Source organism: Cynara cardunculus, assembly GCF_001531365.2.
Source record: "Cynara cardunculus var. scolymus isolate 2C chromosome LG 6, CcrdV1, whole genome shotgun sequence".
NCBI lineage: Eukaryota > Viridiplantae > Streptophyta > Magnoliopsida > Asterales > Asteraceae > Cynara > Cynara cardunculus.
In genome coordinates, this window is record NC_037533.1 from 2,207,930 (window position 1) to 2,232,860 (window position 24,931).

The 24,931-nt window shown below is 35.3% G+C and overlaps 1 protein-coding gene across 4 annotated transcripts; it reads right to left on the reverse strand.

The window, feature by feature from the left end:
* Positions 1 to 3,624: 3,624 nt before the first annotated feature.
* LOC112514845 (GTP-binding protein ERG) lies at positions 3,625 to 22,831 on the reverse strand. Of its 4 annotated transcripts, none has more exons than XR_003069438.1 (9): positions 22,156 to 22,831; positions 16,098 to 16,187; positions 15,085 to 15,230; positions 13,879 to 14,037; positions 13,724 to 13,790; positions 12,674 to 12,781; positions 11,798 to 11,937; positions 4,127 to 4,703; positions 3,625 to 4,031 (listed from the first exon to the last, which is right to left on the reverse strand). XR_003069438.1 is itself a non-coding variant. In XM_025121469.1 (9 exons), exons 1-9 carry the CDS (start codon positions 22,705 to 22,707, stop codon positions 4,306 to 4,308), a joined length of 1,338 nt encoding a protein of 445 aa, XP_024977237.1. In that variant the 5' UTR covers positions 22,708 to 22,831; the 3' UTR covers positions 3,987 to 4,305. The 4 variants fall into 4 exon arrangements, 2 of the variants coding, with proteins under 2 accessions (XP_024977237.1, XP_024977236.1); XM_025121469.1 differs by having other exon boundaries at positions 3,987 to 4,311; positions 4,634 to 4,703; XM_025121468.1 differs by having other exon boundaries at positions 3,987 to 4,703.
* Between the last annotated feature and the right edge of the window lie 2,100 nt (positions 22,832 to 24,931).

Sequence of the window (24,931 nt, forward strand, 5' to 3'; positions counted from 1 at the left end):
TTGGGTAAGGGAGTCGGTGGTTGAACTATTAAGAGGTAAACAAACAACCCCTAAATTAACACATAAAGTATTGTTTCTGGTACGGTGGGGATGCCAATGGACTATCTCTGATTGCCAATCAATTCATACATGTAAGCATTCAAACACATATGTGAAAATTTAGGATATTAAATCAATAAGAAACCAAGCAATATCTGTCAAAACAAAACCATAAAATCAAATGAAATCGAGTTATATCTGTGGTTTCACTTTTGGGACGACCTTGAAATCACTTTTAGCTTTGCGTCTTCATTGAAATCACCATTCTTGAATCAAATGAAATCAAGTTATAAACTCAATTTTGTTGTAATGATTCTTGAGTAAGAATTTAAGGTATATCATTAAGATAATTGCATAACTTGACAGAAAAACTCTAAGAATGATCAGTTTTTGCTGTATGAATTTTCTTTTAAGTCGGTATTAAAAATATAAAAAAGAAAATTTAATGTTAATGTTATGATTTTTTTTTTCATCAAAAACTATGATTTAAGATATTATTTCACATATATTTGTGTTCATCTTATGAAAAAATTACATGTGAAACTTTTTTTTGTTTCACTTGGTGAAACTAAAAATTTACATAAAAAATATTCATGTGATGAAACAAATACATATGAAACTATCACATTATGAAACAAATACAAGTGAAACTATTACATTATGAAACAAATACATATGAAACTATCACATTATCAAACAAATATATATGAACTAATATATTAAATCCAGCATTTGATGAAAAAAGATCATGTAAAAAATTATTTTAAAATCGGTTATCATGGGTTGATAACATTTTTGTGGTTCTCGTTTCATTTGCCCATATATATATATATATATGTATGTGTGTGTGTGTACTTGTGCAATGCAACGAGATACATCTTGATTTTAATATTTCGTTTTATTCTTTATCTCGGTTGATGTTATAATATGGTCTTATGTGATTTTAAAAACGCGATAATGTTCTTATTTTTGAATAAAATATAAATTTGAAAATATCATAAGAATTTGACAAAAATATATTGATATTAATATCAAATTAATTATTTAAAATTCCTTATTTTTTGTATAATTTTTTAATTCAACCTTTTTATTATAATTTAATTTAGGTTCAATAACGAAATAATTTATATTTGATTTAATAATATAATTTTTTATAAATATAATAATTAATTATTTTGTTAGAACTTAATAATTATCCTAATTATATTTTAGATTTTTTATATTTTAAAATGAGATGTTTATCCTATATTTGGTTATGTTTACCCGCAGTTAGTTACACGAATTCAAGCATGGAGCTTTAATAAGTTGTACTTACGCACAATTTACTTATAATTTTGAATTTTAAGTAATATGTATCAATAAACAGTACTTTTATGCATAAAAACTGGTTTTTAAGAGTTTTTATCAAATAATTTATACATATATATGTGTGTGTGTATATATATATATATGTGTGTGTGTGTGTGTGTATATATATATGGGCTAAACAAATGAGAACTGTGTTGTTTGTAGTAACCGTGAAATCCAATCTCAGCCACAAATCAAAGATTAAATTAGGAAATTAATAATTTTGGTAATTTTAACTTAAAATATTAATTAAGAGCATTTTAGGGATTTTATAAATATCCTATTTCCTCTCTCCGGCGAACCTTATTCCGATGAACCTTATGTGAACACAAGATACTCACTGTGATACTTAGATATACATACAAGATGCACAATGTGATATCCTTTGTAAAGCAATGAAAATAACAAAAATGCACACTATGATACATTTCATAAAAACAAAGAAAATACATTGTGATACACGTGAAACATTGTGAACGTTATCATTATGATACACTTTGATTCACAAACGTCTTTAAAATACGATATATATTAGGTAATTGATATATACTAGGTAACTAAATTTAATTAAACATTTCCTTCTAAAAATTTAATCAAATATTTTGATTAGTTGTCAAAAATAGAATTACTATATTAACTTTTTAGCTTATTTAAAAATATCCTTAAACATCTTAAACGAGTGGTTCACATTGATCTCACGATTACCACAAACTAATCAGTTCTCCCTTAAATGGATCCTTATATATATATATATATATATTTGTTTGTTTGTGTCGGTTGATTTCTTTGTTGAGATAACTATTAAAGATTTCATCAATTAATTGTACCCAGCAAGTTGAATGCGATGAACAAACCTTGGAAGAAAAGAAATTGACTAAAAAAACTAAATCCCAACCATAACTATCTATAAAAACAAACGTATTTTTCTCATAGTTTTTATTTTTGTAGATAATTAAAGAAACAAACAATCGAATGGTTATTTTAGAGGGTGTTTAGGATTGTTTATTTGAAATAACTTATGTTTTTCTACAAAAGCACTTATCAACTTCTTATAAGTCAGAAGGGTTTAACTACTTCAAAAACTCCTTATTACCGTTTTGGCATCGGTATAAATTATTTGCCAAACACTCAAAAAATGCTTATTACTGGTGACACACCAGAATAAGTCAACAAGTTGTTTCGATAGGTTAGGATTAGACAATCACACATTTATCACAACGATTACGGCGAAATCCACTAAACGATTTGGTGTAATATGGTGTGATAATCATGTGATATCACTATTATAACATCACTTGCGCACTCAATTTGATCATGGTTTAGATCGATTAGGGTTAGACAATCACACATTTATTATAACGATTACTCATGGTTTCGATAGATTATGGTTACACTTGATTGATCATGATTTCAATATGTTATGGTTACACAATCACTCAATTATCACAAGAGAAAAGAAGAGAGTGGAAACGAACGTACAGGAAAAAAAAAAAAGGATAATTATAATTAATTAAATAAAATAAAAATTATAAAAATTAATTAATTACATTACTGCCCTTATTAATTTATTTATATTTAATATAAGTTAATTTATTAATTAAAAAAGTTTGAGATTATTGGATTGTTCTCGCGTTCTTGTAAATCACAAAAATTCTCGTTTGAACCTCCACCTATATATATAGGGTATATTTCAAATGCAATTAAGTATATATATATATATATATATATATAGAGGAGTGATCATATGAAAACCGCCCTCATTTACGTAAACCGTGCAAACCACCTTCATCTGTCGATTTCATTGTTTAATCTTATGAAATTTTTTCATGAAATTGTTTAATCTTGTGAAATTGTTTCATATAATACTTTTTTTGATGAAGTTGTTTCATATATGGTTGTGAAATTGTTTCATATAATACTTAATGAAACTGTTTCATGTATTTCTCTAACATTAATGAAACAGTTTCATGTATTTCTCTAAAATTAAAATAATGAACATGATAATATCTATGATTAACACCCTCCACAATAAAAATGATTAATCAACCTCTCATAATTACAAAAAAATGAACAAAATGAAAAATTATGATTGGTTGAATGCGGTTTGCACGGTTTGTACAAATTGAGTGGTTTGCATTTGATCGCTCCCCTATATATATATATATCAACCAAAATAACAAATTGTAATATAAGCTTCAAAGATTTCACACTTAGGAAAGAAGAGAGAATGGTGTGGAAGCAAATGGATAGTAGCAACTAAAAACAGACAGAAAAAAGGCATAAAGACAGTATGTCTGTTGTCCAATAAAGGTTGGGTTCCTGTGAGAACAAAGAGTTAAAAGGTGGGAAGCATAAGAAGCGATCTCCACCCTTGGATGTACATTAAGATGAGATGCACTTAGTTCAATCAACGTGTCAAACACAATTCATGGGTGGGTTTGAGATTAAAGGTGATCAAGGGTCCTGCTTCGTTCTTACGCTTCTCTTCGCCTGCCCAATGAATGGTTGCCACATGCAAGATCGAAAATTCAGAAGAAAAGAAAAAGGCAGGTTCGTTACCATCATATTATGGACTCGGTCCATAACCGATTTCTTAAAAATCCCCATAACCGGTTGGTACAAACCGCTCCACAATCATACATAACCTGTTACAACCGAAGCTGGCCCTAAGATTGCCCACCTCTAGAATGAATATCAAAAAACAACGATCAATTTACAATTACATGTACCAAAATTATACCTTTTCTAGTTTCTGGTACGTGGACTTTAACATACGAAAGCCACGTTATCGTTGATGGTCTTTTTCTAAGACTTGGAGGTGCAAAAGAAAACGTAAAAACGGAAAGGGGGTACCATGAAACTATTCCTTTCTGAATAGGTAGATTCATCTAATCCAACAGATCTTGGCACCCAAAAATGTCAATCCTGCAAGAGTTCCAAATAGAAACAGCTTGGCCTTTTGTTCTTAAATCTTCAAGTAGAAGGGAGCAGTTACATAAATGACCTTCTGTCAAGTTCTTTTTGAATCAATCATCTTTCGATAGGTTTGAGAATATCACTGCTTAATAGATCAATCGCCCTTCTATACAAAGAAATGCTAGAAACTTGTCAGAAAGTCGTGGATTTGAAAAACACTTGGCAGAAAGTCATTTAGCTGAATAACCGCAGGCCTAGGTGCTGGTAGAAAGAGAGTGTATGGTTGACAAGTGACTCGTTATTGTTCGGGATTCCGTCATTTGAGTCTAACCAAAAGGATGAGATGGACATTCCGTTTAAATATGGATCTCAGCTCTTCGTTGGCTTCAACACCTATTCTCCTGGAAAACATTACATCTTATGAGATTTGATAATCTGCTGAAGTCATGCACAGTTTATTATATGATAAAACAAAACAAATTTTCACGTATCATAGCTAAAAGAACGAAATTAGAGCAGCAACACAAAATGGCATGTTCCTCCATATAATGACCAGAGAAAAAAAAAGCGATACAGACATCAGTTGCAAATACAAGATCAAATGTTTCTATTTTCAGACGAACCATCTCAAGTCATATATGTCCTGTCCGGTGTACCAAATGCTCCCTCAAGTGTTGTCGTCTACAACTCCTACCGTTTGTCCTAATTTCTTTTTTCATGCTTCTACCAACTGTGAATATCAAGGAAACTACTCTTTTCCATTTTTTGGTGGATTATAATAAGGTAATTGGTGTTTTGTATCGCATGTAAGTTATACTAAATACAAATGGTAATAGATTTTATAAACATATGGTATTGATATTTGTTTTAGGAATGTTAAGCATCCACCGGTCCGTTTTACATAAGGATGTGGCCACGTAAACAAAGTAAGGAGGGGACTACAAAAATAAGAATAATAATCACCTGCCACTAGAAAAGCTGTTAGCGGAGCGTAGATGAACAATTTATTCGATGTTCTCGATTTATTATCAAACAATCGATATATTGGGCGACATTTAGTTTTTGCACAGGACAGGAATAGCTATAAATAGAAGAGGGAGGAGAGTTTTTATGCAGAAAATTACCATGTTTTTTGTGGGAGAGTCTAGCCTCTTGAATTATTAGTTCTTTTTCTTGATGGGTAATCAAAGCTTTCAGCATATCCTTGTTTCCACCATTTTAATTTCTTAGTTCATAACAAAGTGGTATCAAAGTCCTACCATCCTGAACGGACATGGCCCCTAATTCAGTGCCCAAAGCGTGGAATCAGTTGAATATGGATCTGCACTGGACTACCTTGGACGACTTGCAACAATCCCTCCTACAGTAGTTCAATGAGCAGCTAGCCCTAATAACGGAACGATTTTCAGAGACGGCAGCAGAAAACCTGCAACTCCGTTCTCCATTTGCGAGGAAGTTCGAGCGAATTATCTGAACCAAATTACTTCTTTGCAATGGGTAGTCCCTCCCTCCAATTTAGGGAACGGATGGGGGGGCAATAATCCTGGTCTATGCTATGTTGTTACAGCGGTCAAAATCTGAATAGTGGTCAAGACCATGATTTGATATAGCGGTGGTATAGCGGTCCATATATAGTGGTTCATGTAATAATAACAATTATATATAAACGTATGAATGTAGAGATAACATAATATATATTTTGAAGATGAAGAACACATGAATAGAAGAGATGACGAGCAATCTATGTTGGAAAACAATGTTGTTGTGAAGAGAAGACGTGGAATCATAGACTTGAAGGGAAGAGATTAGGGAGGAATATCGAGTTTTTGCACGAACATTGCAAATCAAAATCCGCTCCCTAGCTCGTAATCCCCTAACCGACTTCTCTGAACCCTTTAAAAGGCCAACTAAAAGCCCAACTCCTAATTGCGATTTTCACACCGCTATTGCAAATCAAAATTGTAGCCTAATTGCGGTGATTAGCACCGCTATTTGCGGAACCGCCATAAGGTTCGCAAGACAATTCTACACCATTCAAAGCATTCATGAGAACCGGCATCATCTCCAAGTGCTATTTGTTTCTGAACAATGGAGGAAGAGTGACTTTGCCAAGAAAGCCATCTGAAAAAGAATTGAAAGAATAATAGCTAAGCAAGAGTTTTGGGACAATATTTATCTTGCTTGTCAAGTATTGGCACCGTTGGTTGATGTTGTTCGGTTGGTTGATATCGAGGAGAAGCCGTGTATAGGTTATATATACGATATTATGGAAAGAGCTAAAGATCAAATCAAGAAGAACTTGACTGGCACCGTTCACGAAAGACTGATCACTAAAGTGTGGTCAATAATTCAAGCACGATGGAGTGACCAACTTCATCATCCTTTGCATGCCGGTATAATGTATAAAATATTGCTATATTTTATTTATTTAATTTTTAAAGTTAATACAATTATTGGTATTAACTTTTAGTACATTTGTAGTCGGATATTACCTCAACCCCGCCATTTATTATGCACAAGATTCAGAAGTTGAAAATAATAGATACACTAAGACAGGACTATACGAGGCAATTGACCCACTTGTGCGTGATGAAGAAAGAAATGATACTTTACAGATGGAACTCAATCAATATGCCGAGACATCGGGGCAATTTGGATTAGCGGCTGCCATAAGGAATAGAGCTAAAGTAGCACCACGTAAGTATGATAATAGGATATAATATATATATATATATATACATATATATTTACATATTCAAAAGTTTATTTGTGTTTTTTATTAACTTAATATACCTATAAAACATAGATGTATGGTGGCGTTCTTACGGCATCGACACACCCGTGCTCCAACAATTTGCGATTAGTGTTCTAAGCCAAACCTGTAGTGCTTCTCCTTGTAGGAGGAATTGGAGTGCATTTGATCATGTAAGTTTTCTTTGTTATGGAAAATATATTAACTCAAATGAAACTTAAATTCAAGTTATGGTTTTAAATTTATCAATTATCATTTCAGTTTCACTCTAAGAAGAGAAATTGTCTTTTGCAAAAGAAGTTGAATGATCTTGTCTTCATTCAATATAACAAAAGATTGGAGAGGCGCTACAAATCTCTTAGGGTGCGTTTGGTGCACAGACAGGACTGGACAGGACAGGACGGGACAGGACAGGACAGCTGTTCAGCGTTTGGTAAGACAGGACAGGACAGGATAGAACTGGTTAAAATGACCAATTTACCCTCAGTGAGCTGTTTAGTGTTTTTTCACTACAAAATGCATTCTGGTAACACTGGTCCTACTACCACTACAGCCCTAATAATTCATCAACAACAACAACAACATTCAGCAACCATAATCAATATAAACTCTCGAAATAAATCATAATACTTCATTAAAATCCCTAATAAGTACTTCAATTAATCAAGTTGTTGGCGAAATCGAGTACGAAACCACCATCAAAATATAATTCCTTACTTTCATGAAACAAGAAGAAAGGTATTTGAAGAGTTTCTTCAAATTCGTGATGTAGTTGCTGTAAGAAGCAGCGGCGGCGGCCATCGGGAGAAGCAGCGGCGACGGCCATCGGGAGAAGCAGCGGCGGCGGCCATCGGAAGAAGCAGCGGCGGCGGCCATCGGAGAAGCAGCGGCGGCGGCCATCGGAAGTCACCGTCACCGGTCGCCGGTTGAACGGTGGAAGCGATGGAGGAGAGGAGAGTGAAGGGGAAGAAGGAAGGTATGCGTATGAGGTTTTTGAGGGTAAAGTGATAAAAAGTTTCTTGTTCTACTTAGTTCTATAGGTAAAGGGTGGACAACCTTGTCCCACCCTTGTTCTAGTTTGTTCTAGTTAGTCCCATATAAAACCACACCAAACATAGGACAATTGTGTTCTGTCATGTCCTGTCCCACCCTGTCCAACGTACCAAACGCACCCTTAAGGATAACAAGTCTTCAAATCCGATTTTCTTGATAGATGAAGAAAATGATGATTGGGTGGTTCCAACCAACGTTGAGCTCCAAGACTTTATGGATGCAAGAGATGGTCTCCTTTGGTCGGATGTACGAGAAGCAATGGGAGGTAATGAACAAGTTGGGCCGAGTACAAGAAGTAAAAGGGAGCGTTATAGAGATGATCATGATCATGATCATGTCGGAGATGAAGGGGAAGATTGGGAAGCTAACTTAAACGAAGAACTAAATGTATTAGATGATGTTGACTCAGATGTCGAACCTATTGCTTGCGATTAGCTCATTTTTTAACACTTATCCTATTTTGTTTTGTGCGACTTGTTCATCAGTTTATGTGATGTTTTAATTTTGAAACTATATTTCTAAACTCTAATTAATACAAATGATTTGTTTATGGATGCATACATATAATATATATATATATATATGTAATTCTAAGAAATATATATATATATATGTAATTCCAAGAAATATTATATTAACCGCTATTTTGGACCGATATAATCGATATATCGAATATCGGTCCTAACTGATATTTTGTATTTTGACCGCAGTAACAGCATAGAGGAAGAGTTGACTATGGACTTCGAGGGCCTTTCGTGCTCCAATAGTTTCGACATTGTGTTAGTAGTGGTGACTACCTCACCATATTCGCCATTACCTAGCATGAAACTAACCCTTTAGAGAGACTTTACTGGCCGGCCTATTCATCAAAGAAGCAATGCCATCTGAGATCAAGTCTTCATGAGCTTCTTTTGGCAAGAATTATTCCACCTCCAAGGTCCCACTTTATTGCGTAGCATGGTTTACCATCCCTAAAATGTTCGTCAATAAGAGAATGTTAACAAATCACTCGAGACATTCCTTTGATCAGAGCAATCCTCGTAGGTGGGGACAATGATTACCATGGGCAGAATTTTGGCATATTACTTCCTATCATATCTCAAATAAATGTACACCTTTCAAGGCATTGTATGGTTAGGATCCACATCATTTTAACTTTTAACCATATTCAACAGAGTAATCGCGGTGTTTGCGGCCTTACACGACTTTTGAACAACACGTGAAAGTTATGGCTGACAATCTCGCATCACTAGTATGTTCGATGTAGCAGACTGATCTACTTGAAACTCCAACCCTGCAGCCAAAAATCTATCTCTAACACACCATTGTTGAAACTTGTTGATGGTTCGTTCAAAATTGTCCAATGCATCGGCGCAGTTGCCTATAAGCACCAGTTTCTTAGAGACTACTCATATTCACCCCGTATTCCACGTATTACAGCTCAAAAAGGCTATTGGGGAACAACGTGTATCACCTTTGTTACCCCCACATATTGATGAGGATTTGGAATTAGAAGTAGAATCAGTCCTTACTTGAAAATCAATCTACAGGAAGGTCAGAGGGACAAGAGTGGAAGTGTTGCAGAAATGGAAAAACTTATTTAGAGTAAATGATTGTTGAACTAGCTATAAATAGTAGAGGAGAGGAAGGAGAATGTTTATGTAGAAAAGTATCATGTTTCGTATGGGAGAGTCTAGCCTCTCGAATTGGTAGTTCTTTTTCTTATTGGGTAATCAAAGCTTTCGGCATCCTTGTTTCCACCTTCATAACTTGTTTGTCCAATGCTCTTAGTCCATAACAGGTTCACCTTATATTAGCATACATTACCATGTATGTATACCTTCGTATTGAGTAATAATATCTTTTGTTCATCATAACATGGTATAAGAGACCAAAGCTCTTAGTTGGTCTCCAACTAATCCAAGCTAAGAATTTGTTTATCAGAGTCGGAGTGTATTCTCAAGTTTATATTCTGACTAAACTAAAATTGAGTCTAATTGATGAGGCTACTCCTACTTATGGAAGTGACTCTGAAGAGACCTTCAATCTCAACCTATGAATGAGTCTTGGTTCATATTTTGATTGCTCAAATGTTTATTCATCACTAGCCTAATCCCAGCTTGATGTCAAGGATGTCTTTCTGAATGGTGTTCATAAAGATAGGTTTATGGTGTTAAATGTATGTTGTTGAGATATCTTTTTGTGGCCTTAAGCACAAACTCAGGCTGGTTTTGTTAATTCTCTCAAGCTCTTCAGAGATTTCGTACAGTTTGGTGTGATTATTATTAATTATTATGCTTTCAGCATAGGAACTGTATTTGGATTTTCCATATGATTATAGATGATGGTTCGGTACAGATTATAGCTCTATAATTGTTTATTAAGAGAAAATTCCAAACTGAAGGCGTAAGAAACTTGGATATTTTTAAGTATTGAGGCTTCTCGATCCGATAAAGGCATCATCATGTGTTTGCCATGTTCTAGAGTTGGCAAGCTTCTCTAATGAATCTTCATCTAATTATTTGAAGTTCTATCTAGATAACCTATAGGAGGTTAGAAAGTTGAACTCTGCAGATTGATAGTCTTCTCAACAAATCCACATTGAAGTCATTGGATGTAGGGGTGTAAATGATAGCCATTTCTCAAGCTCGAACTCAACTCGAAAACTCGTGAGTAGTTAAAAACTAAACTCGACTCGAACTCGATTGCAACTTTTTAAACTCGAACCCGTTTGATGCTCGAACCAAGCTCAAACTTCTACTCGAATCAAGCTCGAACTCAAACTGAAACGTGGGACAACTTCACCAATACTTCTATAGTTTTTGTCTTTTTTAATTATGATTTTAATAAATAAAAATTATGATTAGTTTTTATAGTTAAAAATTCACAATATTGTTCAAGTATCTAAAAATGCAAGACATTTTTATTACATTATATTATACATATTATTTAGTAAAACTGATTATATTTTTAAAACTAATTATATATAATAAAAAAAACGAGTATCTCACGAGCTTCTCGAGTCGAGTATTGGATAGCTCGACTCGACTCGTTAATAAGTCAAGTCAAGTTCGAGTTTGAGCCGAGCCCATTCAATTCGAGTATTGACTAAGTTTTGCCCGAGTCAATCTCAAGTAACTCGTGAGTTGTCTCGTTTACATCCCTAATTGGATGCTATTGTACAAATTTTAAGATGGTCGGTATTTCCAAGCATCATTTGTTTCTTTTCGCTTGCAAAAATCTAACCAAGCTCTTTGGATTTAGCATATATGACCAAAATTAATAAGTTTAGTAGCTGCTGATGTTCACTTGTTTATTTCAGGTTTACTTTGTATTAGTTGATATATGTACTACATGTATATACACGTGATAGTGAGTAGTAATATTCCATACTTCAAGTTCCCCTGCAACAACATAAAAATTAAACCAAACGGACCCATTACATCCAATGCATATTTAGGGTCTCGTGGGGTAGGATATATGCAGACTTGCATCTACCCCAAGGGGTAGAAAGGTTGTTTCCATGAAGACCAACAAAAAAAAACATGCGAGCGAGCACGCTACTTGTGAGAGTGCATGCAAACAAGCAGTGGTTCGTTATAAATATATATCTAAGAGCAACAAATCAGAATACCTTTTGCATTTCCATCAACAAAATAATCCATAAGAAAGAACATGAAAGAATCTTACCCTATTTTAGAACCATTCTTTCCGACTATAATTTTACGCTGGCTGACTTTGTTAGTGATAAGATGCTGTTCAATCCTTACAGAACCATCGCGCAATTCCTTCCAATCTATTAATCTATGTTCAACATCATATGGAATCTCCTGTTACAAATGAAGTTGGTTGTTCATTTTTAAGCTCCATCAAACGTGGATCTAGTGTTTTATTTCTGCATCCCACAAGACTTGCAACATCGACTCCAGGTGAAAATTATTAATGGTTGACTAGTAAAATATTCAAATATGAAATACCCTTGCAATTAAAGTCATGTGGACCATAACATGTACTCCCTTCGTCCCAAAATGTCCACAATGTAAAAGGCAAACAGTCTTAGGAATGTTTGTAACTATTACAGTTTTTAACCAAAAAGGACAACTTTACCCATAATTATAGAGAATTCTCCATCTCATAATTAGGGGTAAAATGGGAAAGTAGACTTAGTTTTAGAAGTGGACACTTATTTTGGGACAAACTTAAATAGTAATGTCTACACTTATTTTGGGACGAAGGGAGTAATTTAACTTTTTAAAATAGTCAAATAAAGAAAATGTTGCAACTCTTGTAGGATATCCAAATAGGGAGAATCTTTTTTCTTTCTTTTTTTGGTAACTGTGGGTGTCTGGGCTAGTTTCGACTAATCCCATAGGGGCTTCAAGTTAACAACCACGCAAACCCTGAGGGGACTTGCACTGGTGCCCAAGGTCTTACCAGTTGAGTTACCCAATAGGGTAAATAGCAATCCATGTAAAATTGGAGTGCGTAACAGGAAAACATTTTTCTTGAATAGAAAATCCAGAGACATTGCCATAAATTGGAAGAAGAAAAAGACCCAAGAAATACCTGATGCACATGGTCTAGAAACTTTTCCCTAACAACTTCTAGTGATATGTTCTTCATGACATCTTCAGTCATGATGAGAGGATCTTCATCCCATGGTCTTTTAACTGCCTAACATACGAAAACATCATACGCACATGATTAGACACAATCATTAGTAGGAAAAATAATACAATTTGTGCAGTATTGCATGCAGCACAGGTTCCTCTAGCTAAATAAATAGAAGAGATAGCAAAGTAAAGGCATAATGAGAGCATCATAACAATGGATAAAAGTTAAAAAAGAAATGGCGTACAGGCCATGAATATAATGGCCTGAATCGTCCTGTCAAAGTATGCATGACTAAATCATGGTTGATCATAATGGCATAATTCCAGAAACTTCTGGAGTAGATAGCTTCAACGAGAGCTATTTAGGTTGTCCATAATAGGTCAGGATGTTCACCAGTATGGCAATAACTGCAACATTTCCTGGTCTACAAATAACTCCACCAGCACGTTTAGTTCATCTGGAAGAACGGAAAGATCCACAAAACATCCAGCTAAACTTGCTTATTTTTCCATTGTCATCATCACAAACCGCCATTTGTATTAATTCTAGTCAACAATATTTCTCTTATGTTGCCTTGAAGGGCCTTTAAGAAATTTCATTGATAGTCAAAACACATTTGTAAAACCAGTTGCAAGCCAAATGTTGCTATGAACTGAGCAAGTAAAACATCTCTCTGCTCATGAGTTTACTCCTCTGCCAGGTAATATAAATGTGAATGTCAAACTTAATAATAGTACATTAAGATTAATTCATTGAAACCAAAGGGCCTTTGGCCTAGCGGTATCGTAGCCCTTGGCCTTCTAGGAGGTCAGGGGTTCAAACCTCACCATAGGTGAGGAGGGGGTGTGAGTTTATTTGTTGCATTTGCCGTATATAAATATTATATACTTCAAAAAAAAAGATTAATTCATTGAATTTTCTTTGAAGTAATATTAAAAGAGCAAGAAGAAAAAGAATGTGAAATCAAATTTCATAAGTGCAACAAAATAGGAAGAAACATGCCTGTTCCATCAAATATTGCGTAAGATCTTTGACTCCTGAACCCTTTAGCCCAGAAATCATGAAATACCTAACATGGACAAAAAAGAACAAATAATTGTAAGTTGAGAAGTAAAAAAATCTGGGATGAAAAAAAAAACATTAAACAACGTGATTACCTTTCATATCCAGGAAGATCATTGAACTGCTCAGCAACCTTCAACAGATCTTTCTTTTTCTCTACCAAGTCTACTTTATTCATGCATAATATGCGTTTTTGTTTTGGATTGACTTGTGAACCCATTTGTTTAATAAGTTTAACCACTCTTTTATCAGGCCTATATACATATATACAAATTGAAAAATATATAATTAGTCTTGATCCAATATGTTAACCATTAAGAAGAATAAACAGAGTATAAAGTTAATCAAACACAATGTAATGTAGGTAAGCTTCTTCCGCCTTAGAGAGTTGACATAGCTTGCAAAAACCCATATGTACATAGACAAAGTTGAATCTCTTATTTTGAGGCTAACCCTAACTGTAGTCAAATGGAATCCCAATATGATTTTGCTTCTTCAATCAAGGGACTCATAGCTTATAATAGATCATGGACCTATTCTTCATTTAATAAACCATTACCTGAATGTGTTCTAGAAGTAAACCAGTCTTGCCACCCATATCAGAGTGCAATATGCAGGAATTCATGCTTCAGAGTTCAGACCGATGTGTAGATTGCTTAATGGCATAAAGACAAGCTCAAGTTGAGTTGAAAGTTATGTTACGTTTCTAAGGTGTAACAAAGGACCTCATGGCTGTCAAAAGTACCCCTAGGCGAGGCAAAAATTTGGGGATTTAAGAGAAGGAAACCCAGATGGACAAAAACTACAGCAAACATATAATAGAATATTCTACATTGTAACCAAGTGTCGCCTATATGTTCTATTAGCTGCAAGGGAGACATGCTTCTTCAAGTAAAACCATGCTACTGCGTTTTTAATACTAACTGATGACATGGCACCATAGATGACTGGGTAGATAAGATCCATTTGACTGCTGGTATATAATCATGCAAGCCTTATTCATACATATGGTGCATGAAGGTTAAGTTATATCAACACTCATGACGAGAAGAGCACATATCATTTGAAATGATCATTTAATTAGTCAGTAAAACACGACAATATTACATGCAGTGTAGGCCTAATTCTTTTTATATTCACCATTTTACTTGCATGATGTAACAGTAATCCATATCACATCTTCATTTCTCCACACACCATAAAATGAAAATCTTAAACACTGGTTTTTTCCCTTAGGCATGTATGCATGTAAGAAAAGAATTAAGACACAAGAAAAACAGAATGTCTGATAAAAGATTAACCTGGTAAGATGTCTATGAACATCAAATATAACAACGAGCATGTCATAAAGATTCACTGAACTCCATGCACTTTCAACTCGAACTTTAATGTCAGATTTTGGAAGTCCATTACTTCTCATAATAAGACCCGGGGTGTCAAAGAAACACTGTTACCAAAGAAAATTCTAAAGTGAGCATAATTGTATATATGTTATGCTACAAAAAGCTAAAAGCATAATGAAAACAGAACAGGGGAAAATTAGTCCCCAGACATGTAGCAGACCACCTCATTATCTCTCTGAACAAGGAATATGGCTTATTAGAAGAAGAAAAGCATGTAGCATGAGCATATATGGCTCCTAAGCAAAAAATGGAGTACTTCCACTTTCTGAACATAATCAGGTTCCAAACAGCAATTCTACTAATCAGGTTCCGGAAATCAATATGGGATGGGTGAAATGGCACAACATTTCTAAACTCTAATTAATGCATATGATATGTTTATGGATGCATACATATAATATATATATATACATATAATATATATATATACATATAATATATATATACATATAATATATATAATATATATATATATATATATATAATTCTAAGAAATATCATATTAACCGCAACTTTGGACCGATATATCACCGATATGATCGAGATATCGAATATCGGTCCTGACCGATATTTATTTTAACCGTAGTAACAGCATAGGCTGAGAGGAATTATAGAAGTTGCACAATATCAAGGAAATTTTTCCCATAGGTCACCAGTTCAAGTCCCCAGAGAGTCAGTAGTGGAGTGGTCTGACTGTTAACTTCAGGCCCCATGGGATTAGTCGTTAGTCAAGGTGTGCACAAGTTGGCCCAAACATCCAAGGTTACCAAATATCAAGGAAATTTTGACAGACCAATATGACAATCAAGTATAGACGATAAGCATCTTTTTTAATAGATGCACCTATAAGATGGTAGCATATATATAAAAACCACACAAAGAGGAGTCCCATTTCTTTTGAAGGTACATACTATTTGTGTTTTTCCTTGCGTCATTACTCCTAATACTTCATGCGTAGTTGTGTTCGTCTTCCGTGAAACAGCAGCAACCTTCGTCCCAACCTAGAAAGGTAAATAAGAAGAAATACTCAAAACATAAGTTGAAAGTCACCAATGTTAAATATTACAAGCATCAAGTACAAGCAACCAGCGGTACTTTATTGAAAATGTCCACTTTCCATCGACCGAGTATCAACTATCAAGTAGTGGAAAAGCATTGCAAACAATTTTTGCTCCATGTCTCCTATGGGCCAAGTACATGGAGCAAAAATTGCTACCATCAACAAACATTTACTCAATTGAAGAAGTTTTACCTATCTATGGAGTAGTTTTAATTAGAAAGCCCAATTGCAAAGATTGCCCAAAAGATTGTACAGATAAAAATTGAAAAAGGTACTGAAGAGAAGCATCAAAGTCATTCAGCTGCTGACTTAAAGAAGTATCTTCAACAAAAGAAAAAAAAAACTTCTGTTTTGATGTAATTATAAATGTGTCTATGTCATAAATACTTGTTCCTATTCATTCCATATGCTATATATTTTCTCCCAATGAAAATGTTTTTTTCCCAGAAATATGTTCCATACGACAAATTCCTGGCCAGACTCTATTCCCTAAATGGAGATCAATGATGATCATATTTCCATTGATTCAGACCTAGATGATTTTCAAATCTTTTGTCTATGGTGCCACTAACAGTAATGCCAACATACCACCATGAAAATAACTTCCAACAAAATACAGCAACTAAGTAAAGACTTCAAAACTAGAGTAAAGAACCGGCATCGTATCAGCAGCCTATACTTGCTTCATCTTAGATTTATATAGTGACAAGCAATAAAACCATATGGCAACACGTACAAATTTCATCCATATATTCCTCATATTCAGTTAAAACATATGAACTTCGTCAATAACGATTGAATTGAACTTTGATATTCCCAAAAAAAGCATGATGAGCGTTGACTTCTAACATCATAACAACATGTTATATCTATAATTACCAAATGTTTCTTGAAAATTGATATGTGGATTTTAGCTGAACAAATGATTTCTTGTATGTCCACCAATATAGTGCCAGATGGCATTTTCGTATTGATCAGTTTTGCTTTCTATTAGACTTGCTTTTGGTCTGATAGAGTATATATATAGATCCCTCTTTTGTAAACGGGGATATGAGATTTACTTATGAAATGAAATAGAGAGCAGCAGAGGGTTTTCTCTGGCTGATTTGTTGAATTGCAACCAATTACCACCCTAAAACGTAGCCAGGAAAAATTCCTGCTCAGTAGCGCAGTGGCAGAGCGGTCGGCTGTTAATTGACTGGATTGACTAAGAGGGGGGCGGGCGCAGCAGCTACATGGACCCCTAAGGCTCAAATCACCATTATAGTTAAAAGTGGTATAACAGCTACATCTTGTCCCTTTGTGGTGTATGGTTACGGTAACCAACCATCAACTGATGGAGAGGTATGAAGAATTGAGGCAGAAGATTGATGGTCACCATGAGATCCTTAAACAGATGCAGGAGAGCATCTCAGATTTGGCAGTTGCAGTGAAACTTATGGTTGTGACCCAAGGTAAGGAAACGAATCTGGAAACAGATGATGAAGAAGCAGAAATATACTCCTCCACCAAACCAAGGTTATCAACTGGTCAATTGAATGACCAAATTGGAATTTCCACCATTTGAGGGTGATGATTTCAACGATTGGCACTATACATGCAATCAATTTTTTGAGTTGGATAACACCCCAGAGAAGATGAAGATCAGATTGGTGGCTATACACTTGAAAGGGAGAGCACTTCAATGGCATCAGGGATTTATGAAGGAGATGGAGGGGAAAACTGTGACCTGGGAAACGTACTTGAAGGAGCTCAGAGGGCAATTTGTTGAGGGAGTGGTGTCCAAACCTCTGATTGAACTTCGCAACCTTTGTCAAACAGAAACTGTAAGTGAGTATAATCACCAATTCAATTCCCTGAAAATCAAGTAACTATTCCTCATGACATGTTGCTTGATCTATATGCTGGGGGTCTCACCAGGGAGATTATGCACACTGTGCAACTCCTTGACCCAAAATCTCTTAGCCAAGCCATGAGAATGGCAAAGCTACAAGAAGGGGTCTTATGATGCACTTTGGGGGTTGGAACCACCTAAACCTGATTTTGTTAAAGAAACCTCATTTCTCCCCAATGATAAGAATCCCAATGTTATTTCACCATATTCCCGTGCTCCTACTTCCTTGCCAGCACCAAAATTCCTCCCCTCTACTCTATCTCAGAACCCTGTATTTTCAGCAACTAACCAAAGGAAAACAATCAATAGTCAACCTTACATAAAAACACAGACCCAGTCTTCTCAAGGATCCATTAATAAACTCATGTCTCTGAGACAATTGTCCAAAAAGAAATATGAAGAAAAGAGAAGGGACAATGAATGTTTCTATTGCACCAGAGAAATATCACCTCGGCATAAATGTAGAGGAAGTAAACTATTCATGCTGATTTGTCCAGATGCCGTGATACTTTTATTGGTGAAGAAGCATATAGTGACACAATGATTACCGATGAAGGGGATCTGGAAAAAGAGGGAGATGTGTCCATTTCAATACATGTTCTATTTGGGTTGTCCAATCTCCAAACATTGCAACTATGGGGTAGGATCAAAAAACAAGATCTACCCATATTGGTTGACAATAGCAGCACAAATAATTTTCTAGACCTAACTTTAGCCAACGGTTGGGACTGAAATTGATTCCTATTAAGGCAATGGAGGTGGCAATCGCTGATGGGTTGAAAGTATCAGCAAAATTTCTAATTAAAAGCTTGAAATAATCAAGGGGTCGAATTCATTGAGGATTTTTACGCCATGCCCATAGAAGGATAGGGAATCGTTTTGGGCCTGCAATGTCATTCAACTCTTGGGATATAAGGTATAATTTCAACCAACTATTTATGGATTTTTTATCGGAAGGAGGACAGGTAAAGTTGCAAGGGGGTCACAGAATCATCAATTCATCAGATGGAAATGTAAGAGAAGAACATGGTACTGATCACGCTTACTTGATTGTGTCTTCTCACAGTAGTACTCAATTGTATTCCCTTAAGTTAGAAGTAGCAGATTGGGAGGAGCAGTCCACAGATCCAAAAGAGGCCGATTTAATGTCACTTTTGAGGAGTTATGAAGATGTGTTTGTAACACCTAAGGAACCACCCCCACCAAAAAGTTTGGATCATGGAATTACTCTCAAGGAAGGTAGCAACCCCGTCAACTTAAAAGCATACCTATATAGTGCATTACAAAAAAAATCATTGAGGAGCTAGTCCAAGAGATGCTGGATTCAGGGGTCATTAGACAGAGACAGATTGAGTTTGCATCCCCAGTGGTCCTCGTGAAGAAGAAAGAGCAGCTGGAGATTCTGTGGACTATAGAAGACTCAATTGCCTCACAGTAAGGAATCAATTTCCAATTCTATAATAGAGGAGCTTATTGATCAATTATATGGTGTGTGCTATTTCTTGAAATTAGACTTGAGGAGCGGGTATCATCAAATCCGCATGAAGGAACCTGATGTTTGTAAGACTGCATTTAGAACTCATGAAGGTTTATATGAGTTTCCGGTTATGCCATTTGGGCCGTCAAACACTCTTGCTACATTCCAACATCTCATGAATCGGTCCTTAAGGCTTATCTAAGAAAATTTGTTTTGGCTTTCTTCGATGACATTCTGGTTTACAGCAACAGTTGGGAAGACCATCTTCGTCATCTGCAGGTGGTTTTGGATGTCCTAAAAAACAGAATCCTTGTTCACTAAATTCTCAAAGTGTCATTTTGCTAGCCACAAGTAGATTACTTAGGGCACATGATTAGTGCGGAAGAAGTTAAGGCCAATCCTCAAAAGGTTGCTGACATGGTGGATTGGCCTACCCAAGTAATCTTAATGAATTGAGGGGATTTCTTGGCCTTACGGGTTATTATAGACGGTTTGTAGAAATTGCGGTATCATTGCTAAATTTCTCACTAATTTTCTTAAAGAGGAAGCATTCAAATGAAGCGTTGAGGCTGATGTAGCATTCAAAAAGTTGAAGATAGCAACGTCAAGTACCGGTGTTTTGGGCCTACCAAAATTCAAAGAACCATTTATTATTGAAACCGATGCTTCGGGATAGGGTGTAGAAGTTGTCCAACACAAAATAATCATCCGATAGCATTATTTAGTAGGGCACTTGGGCCTAAACACCTACCTCTATCCATATATGAGAGGGAACTTTTAGCCGCGGTTGCTGCAATTGAAAGATGGAGAGGCTACCTGCTGGGAAGGATCTTCTTTGTAAAGACAGACCAAGCCTTGAAGTATATTTTGGAACAGAAGGAGTGCAACCCAACACTATAAAAATGGTTGAGTAAACTCATTGGGTTGCAGTATATAGTATAATATAAAAGGGGGAAAGAAAATTTGGTGGCAGATGCTCTATCAAGAAAAACCCAGATCCCCGTAGCTTCATGCTTAGCTATATCAAGAATGTCTATGTGATGGCTGGAAAAAAATCAAGCCGAGTGTTCAGGAAGATGCAAAGTTGCAAAAGCTAATTGAGATGCTCAAAGGAGACCCCTTGGGACACAGTAAATACACCTTGATAGGAGAGGATTTGATGAGGAAAGGTAAACTTGTAGTGGGGAATGATAAGGCACTGAGACAAGAACTAATAAAATTCTTCCATGCAAGCGCTCTCGGGGGTCATTCCGGGGTCCATGCTACTAATCAGAAGGTAGCAAGGGGCTGTATTGGAAGGGGTTACAAGCTGAGGTCAGAACTTATGTTCGAGAATGCCACAGTTGTCAACAAAGTAAGTATGAAACCTCACCATACCAGGGGCTGCTACAACCAATAGATATTCCACACTGATTCTGGAATGTGATCACAATGGATTTCATAAAGGGCCGCCTAAGTCACAAGGTTACTCAACAGATTCTGGTAGTATTGGACAAATTGAGTAAATTTCACCACGTCATTGCTCTCAAACACCCACATACAGCCGCTATTGTGGCTCAAGCTTTAATGAAACAAGTTACCAAATTATATGGATGCCTGAAAAGATCATCTCCGATAGAGACCCCATATTCCTAAGCAATTTCTGGAAACAACTTTTCCTAGATCACAAGACTACGCTTGCTTACTCTACAGCATACCACCCTCAGTTTCATGGTCAAACTGAGGTACTTAACCACCGTCTAAAGACTTACTTAAGGTTTTTCACCATGCAAACTCCCTCATCGTGATCAAATTGGTTGCCCTTAGCACAATTGTGGTACAATACATCACACCTCTCTAGTCTAGGCATGTCCCCATATCAAGCTCTTTATGGTCAGACAACACCTGATTACATACATTATCACCTGAAAGATTCACTTAACCAATCAGTGGAAGTTGCGCAATCACTCAGTTCAATGGGAGTTGCCAGTAGTTTCAGAAAAAGGAGAGTTAAGGCCCATTCCCTTGAAGATCCTGGATTTAGGATGGTGAACTGAAGAAACAAGGCAGTGCCAGGTGCTTGTACAATGGTCTAACACCAAGGTGGAAGATAGCACGTCGGAAGAGTACCACGATTTCCAGATCATGTCCCTGAGTTCAACATCCGGAAGAATTACAATCCTTGAGGTCAAGGGTTGTTTGAAGATGGGGATACTGATACATGGCTTATTAATAGTTTTAATTGAATGAATGATTTCTTTTATGTCCAGTAATAATATAGTGCCATATGGCATTTTAGTATTGATCAGGTTTGCTATCTGTTAGACTTGCTTTTGGTCAAATAGAATATATCTCTTGTAAACGAAGGGTATGGGATTATTACGTAAGAAATGAAATGGAGAGCAGCAGAGGGTTTTCTCTGGCTGATTTGTTAAATTCATGGCTCAAATCACCATTATTGTTAACACAAACGTACAAATTCATATCAGTCGTAAAGTTATAACTCAGTAGCATTAACGTATGCAACATTGTGACGAAATGAAGTGGAAACAAACAAACCATGAAATTAGTGAGAGCAGATTTTCCAGCATTAGGAGCTCCAATTATCCCAACTGATAAAGACAACTGATCTTCCACCTTCACCACCTCATTAGCATCTTCCTCTTCATCATCGTCGGTTGCAGCCACTGCAGCTTCGAGCAAAGCCTTAGAAAGAATCGCAGTCCGACGCCTTTTCTCTTCCTGCTCCATCATCCTTTCACTCCTACTCTTCTTCTTGCTTTTCTTGTCCTTAACCAATTTTTCATGCTCTTCTCCGAATATACTTCTGTTAGCTTTTCGCCGATACTTTTCATCCCAAGTGGATTCTCTATTACCGGCAGGTGTCTCGGCCTCATTCGATCCTAAACCCAGATTCGTGTCTGGTAATTCGTAATGACTGCTGTCGAAGCCGAAGCCATTGTTGTCGGTTGTGCGACTTTCTTCGATTTCGAGTACTGGGTTTTCTTGTAGGGGTTGGGATGCGTAGAATCGAAACAGGAAGGTGGGGTTGAGATGAGAGGTTCTTGAAGAGCGAGTAGTAAGTATTTGAAGAAGTCTCAAAGCTTTCATGGTGAGGCCTGTAATCAACTAAAAACATGTACTACGAACACAATTACGCATCAAATGGAAACCCGAATTTGGATTTATCAAAGAGGGGGGCGGAGGAAGGGAGGAGGGGAGAGGAAGGGTTCTATTCAGGGTTTAACACAGCAGAGATGAAAGGAATCAACCAACCCAGTTTGCAGGAAGTATCCTTGTGCTCTGAAATTTTGCAAATAGCCCCCAAATTGGTAAAGCATAGAAATGGTTTCACGATAATCAGGGCCGTAAACAAATCGAATGTTCAGCGAACCGTTCGTGAATCGTTCGGAAAGAAGTTCGTTTACGTTCGTTTATTTAATAAATAAACGGACATGAACAAAAAAAATTTGTTTGTTTAGTTAAACGAACGAACATGAACAAGAATCTCATCCGTTCATTTATGTTCATAAACGTTCGTTCATTTACCACAGTTTACGTTCGTTCGTTTATATACTAAATTTAATATATAATCCTTTGTTTATTTATTTTGAATTCAAATAATATTTATTTATGTTCGTTTCGATCGTTCGTTTATGTTCGTCCGTTTAACATGTTAACGAACGAATATAAACGAACACGAACACAAAGATTTCTAAAACGAACGAACACGAACACAAAGATTTTCCTTCGTATACCGTTTGTTCGGTTAAGTAAAACGAACGAACATGAACAAGCCTCCTTTCATGTTCGTTCGGTTCGTTTACAGCCCTAACGATGATTCCTATCCTTTTAGAGTAAATTTCATTATTGGTCCTTGTGGTTTGTTAAAAGTTATGATCTTCATTCTTATAGTTTAGATATTATGGTTTTCATCTCTATAGTTTGTAAATCACTCTTCTCCTTCTTATGATTTATGATTATTGTTTTCAGTCCTTATGGTTTACAATTTTTTACTATTTTGGTCCCTTGTATTTAAAAAGTAAGATTTAGTTCAAGGACAAAGATAACAATAAGTTACAAAACATAACTGCATGAAATTAGTCCTAAAAAACTCAGTAATCATAATTGTTGTGTACACTTTAATATTTTAAACAACTAAATCTCTGAATATTTTTTAAAAAATAAATTTCTACGCTTTCTAAAACCAATTAAATAGAATCTAAAATAAAACCAATAAAAAAACCATTTCATTGTTGTCCCAAAGCCTACGCATAAATAGATTCATATAAAAGTTGCATTCAATGCAAAGAAATCGAAAACAAGATTCATCAAAATAGAAACCAACAATACATAAACACTGCATCCATCCAAGCATGTGAAACTTGATTCTCTAAGCCTCTTTGGAGTTGAACTCCTCATCGTTTAGTAAAATTCATGAAAAATGGAATAGAACGGTATGTAGTTGAAATTGTTAGTTACCCACAATAGCAACCCGGAGAACAAATGACGGCGTCATGCCATATTGGTTAATAGAGAGAAACCTCAAAACTATTAGTCTCGACTTCTAAGAGCTTAACAACAACGAATTATGCAATAATCACATTTGGATGCCCCTTTTTTACTTTTTGTTTTATTGATGAATTATACGGGTGGTATGCTTAAAGTTTGTGTTTGGTCCATACACAAATTATCTGCATTGATGGTCTCTAACTGTATAATTTTATAACACTTAGCAACCGTTAGGAGGAAGAAATCAGTCTTTGGGTAAACTACAGGAATCAAAAGTGTAATTCATTCTAAAATTAATTGCGATTCGTATTTTTAAATGTTTTATTAAAAACTAAAAGGGTGCCCGCGCAATGCAACGAGATAATCTCGATTTTAATTTTTAGTTTTTATTTTTTGTCTCTATCGATATAAGTAGATTTATGTGGTTTTGAGAAAACGATAATGTTTTTATTTTTGAATGAAATATAAATTTGAAGATAGTATAAAAAATTTGAAAAAAATAAAATCGATATTTGTATTAAATTAAATATTTAATAGTTCTTATTTTTTTAGTGTAATTTTTTTAATTTAATTTTTTATTATAATTTAATTTAGGTTTGATAATATAATTTTTTATAACGATAATAATTAAATATTCTGTTAGAATTTAATGATTATCTTAATTATATTTTAGATTTTCTATATTTAAAATAGATGTTTATTTTGTATTTGATTATGTTTATCTGGAGTTAGTTACACGAATTTAAAAATGAAGTTTTAATAAGCTGTACTTATGCAAAATCACATGTAATCTTGAATTTTAAGTAATATGCATCAATAAACA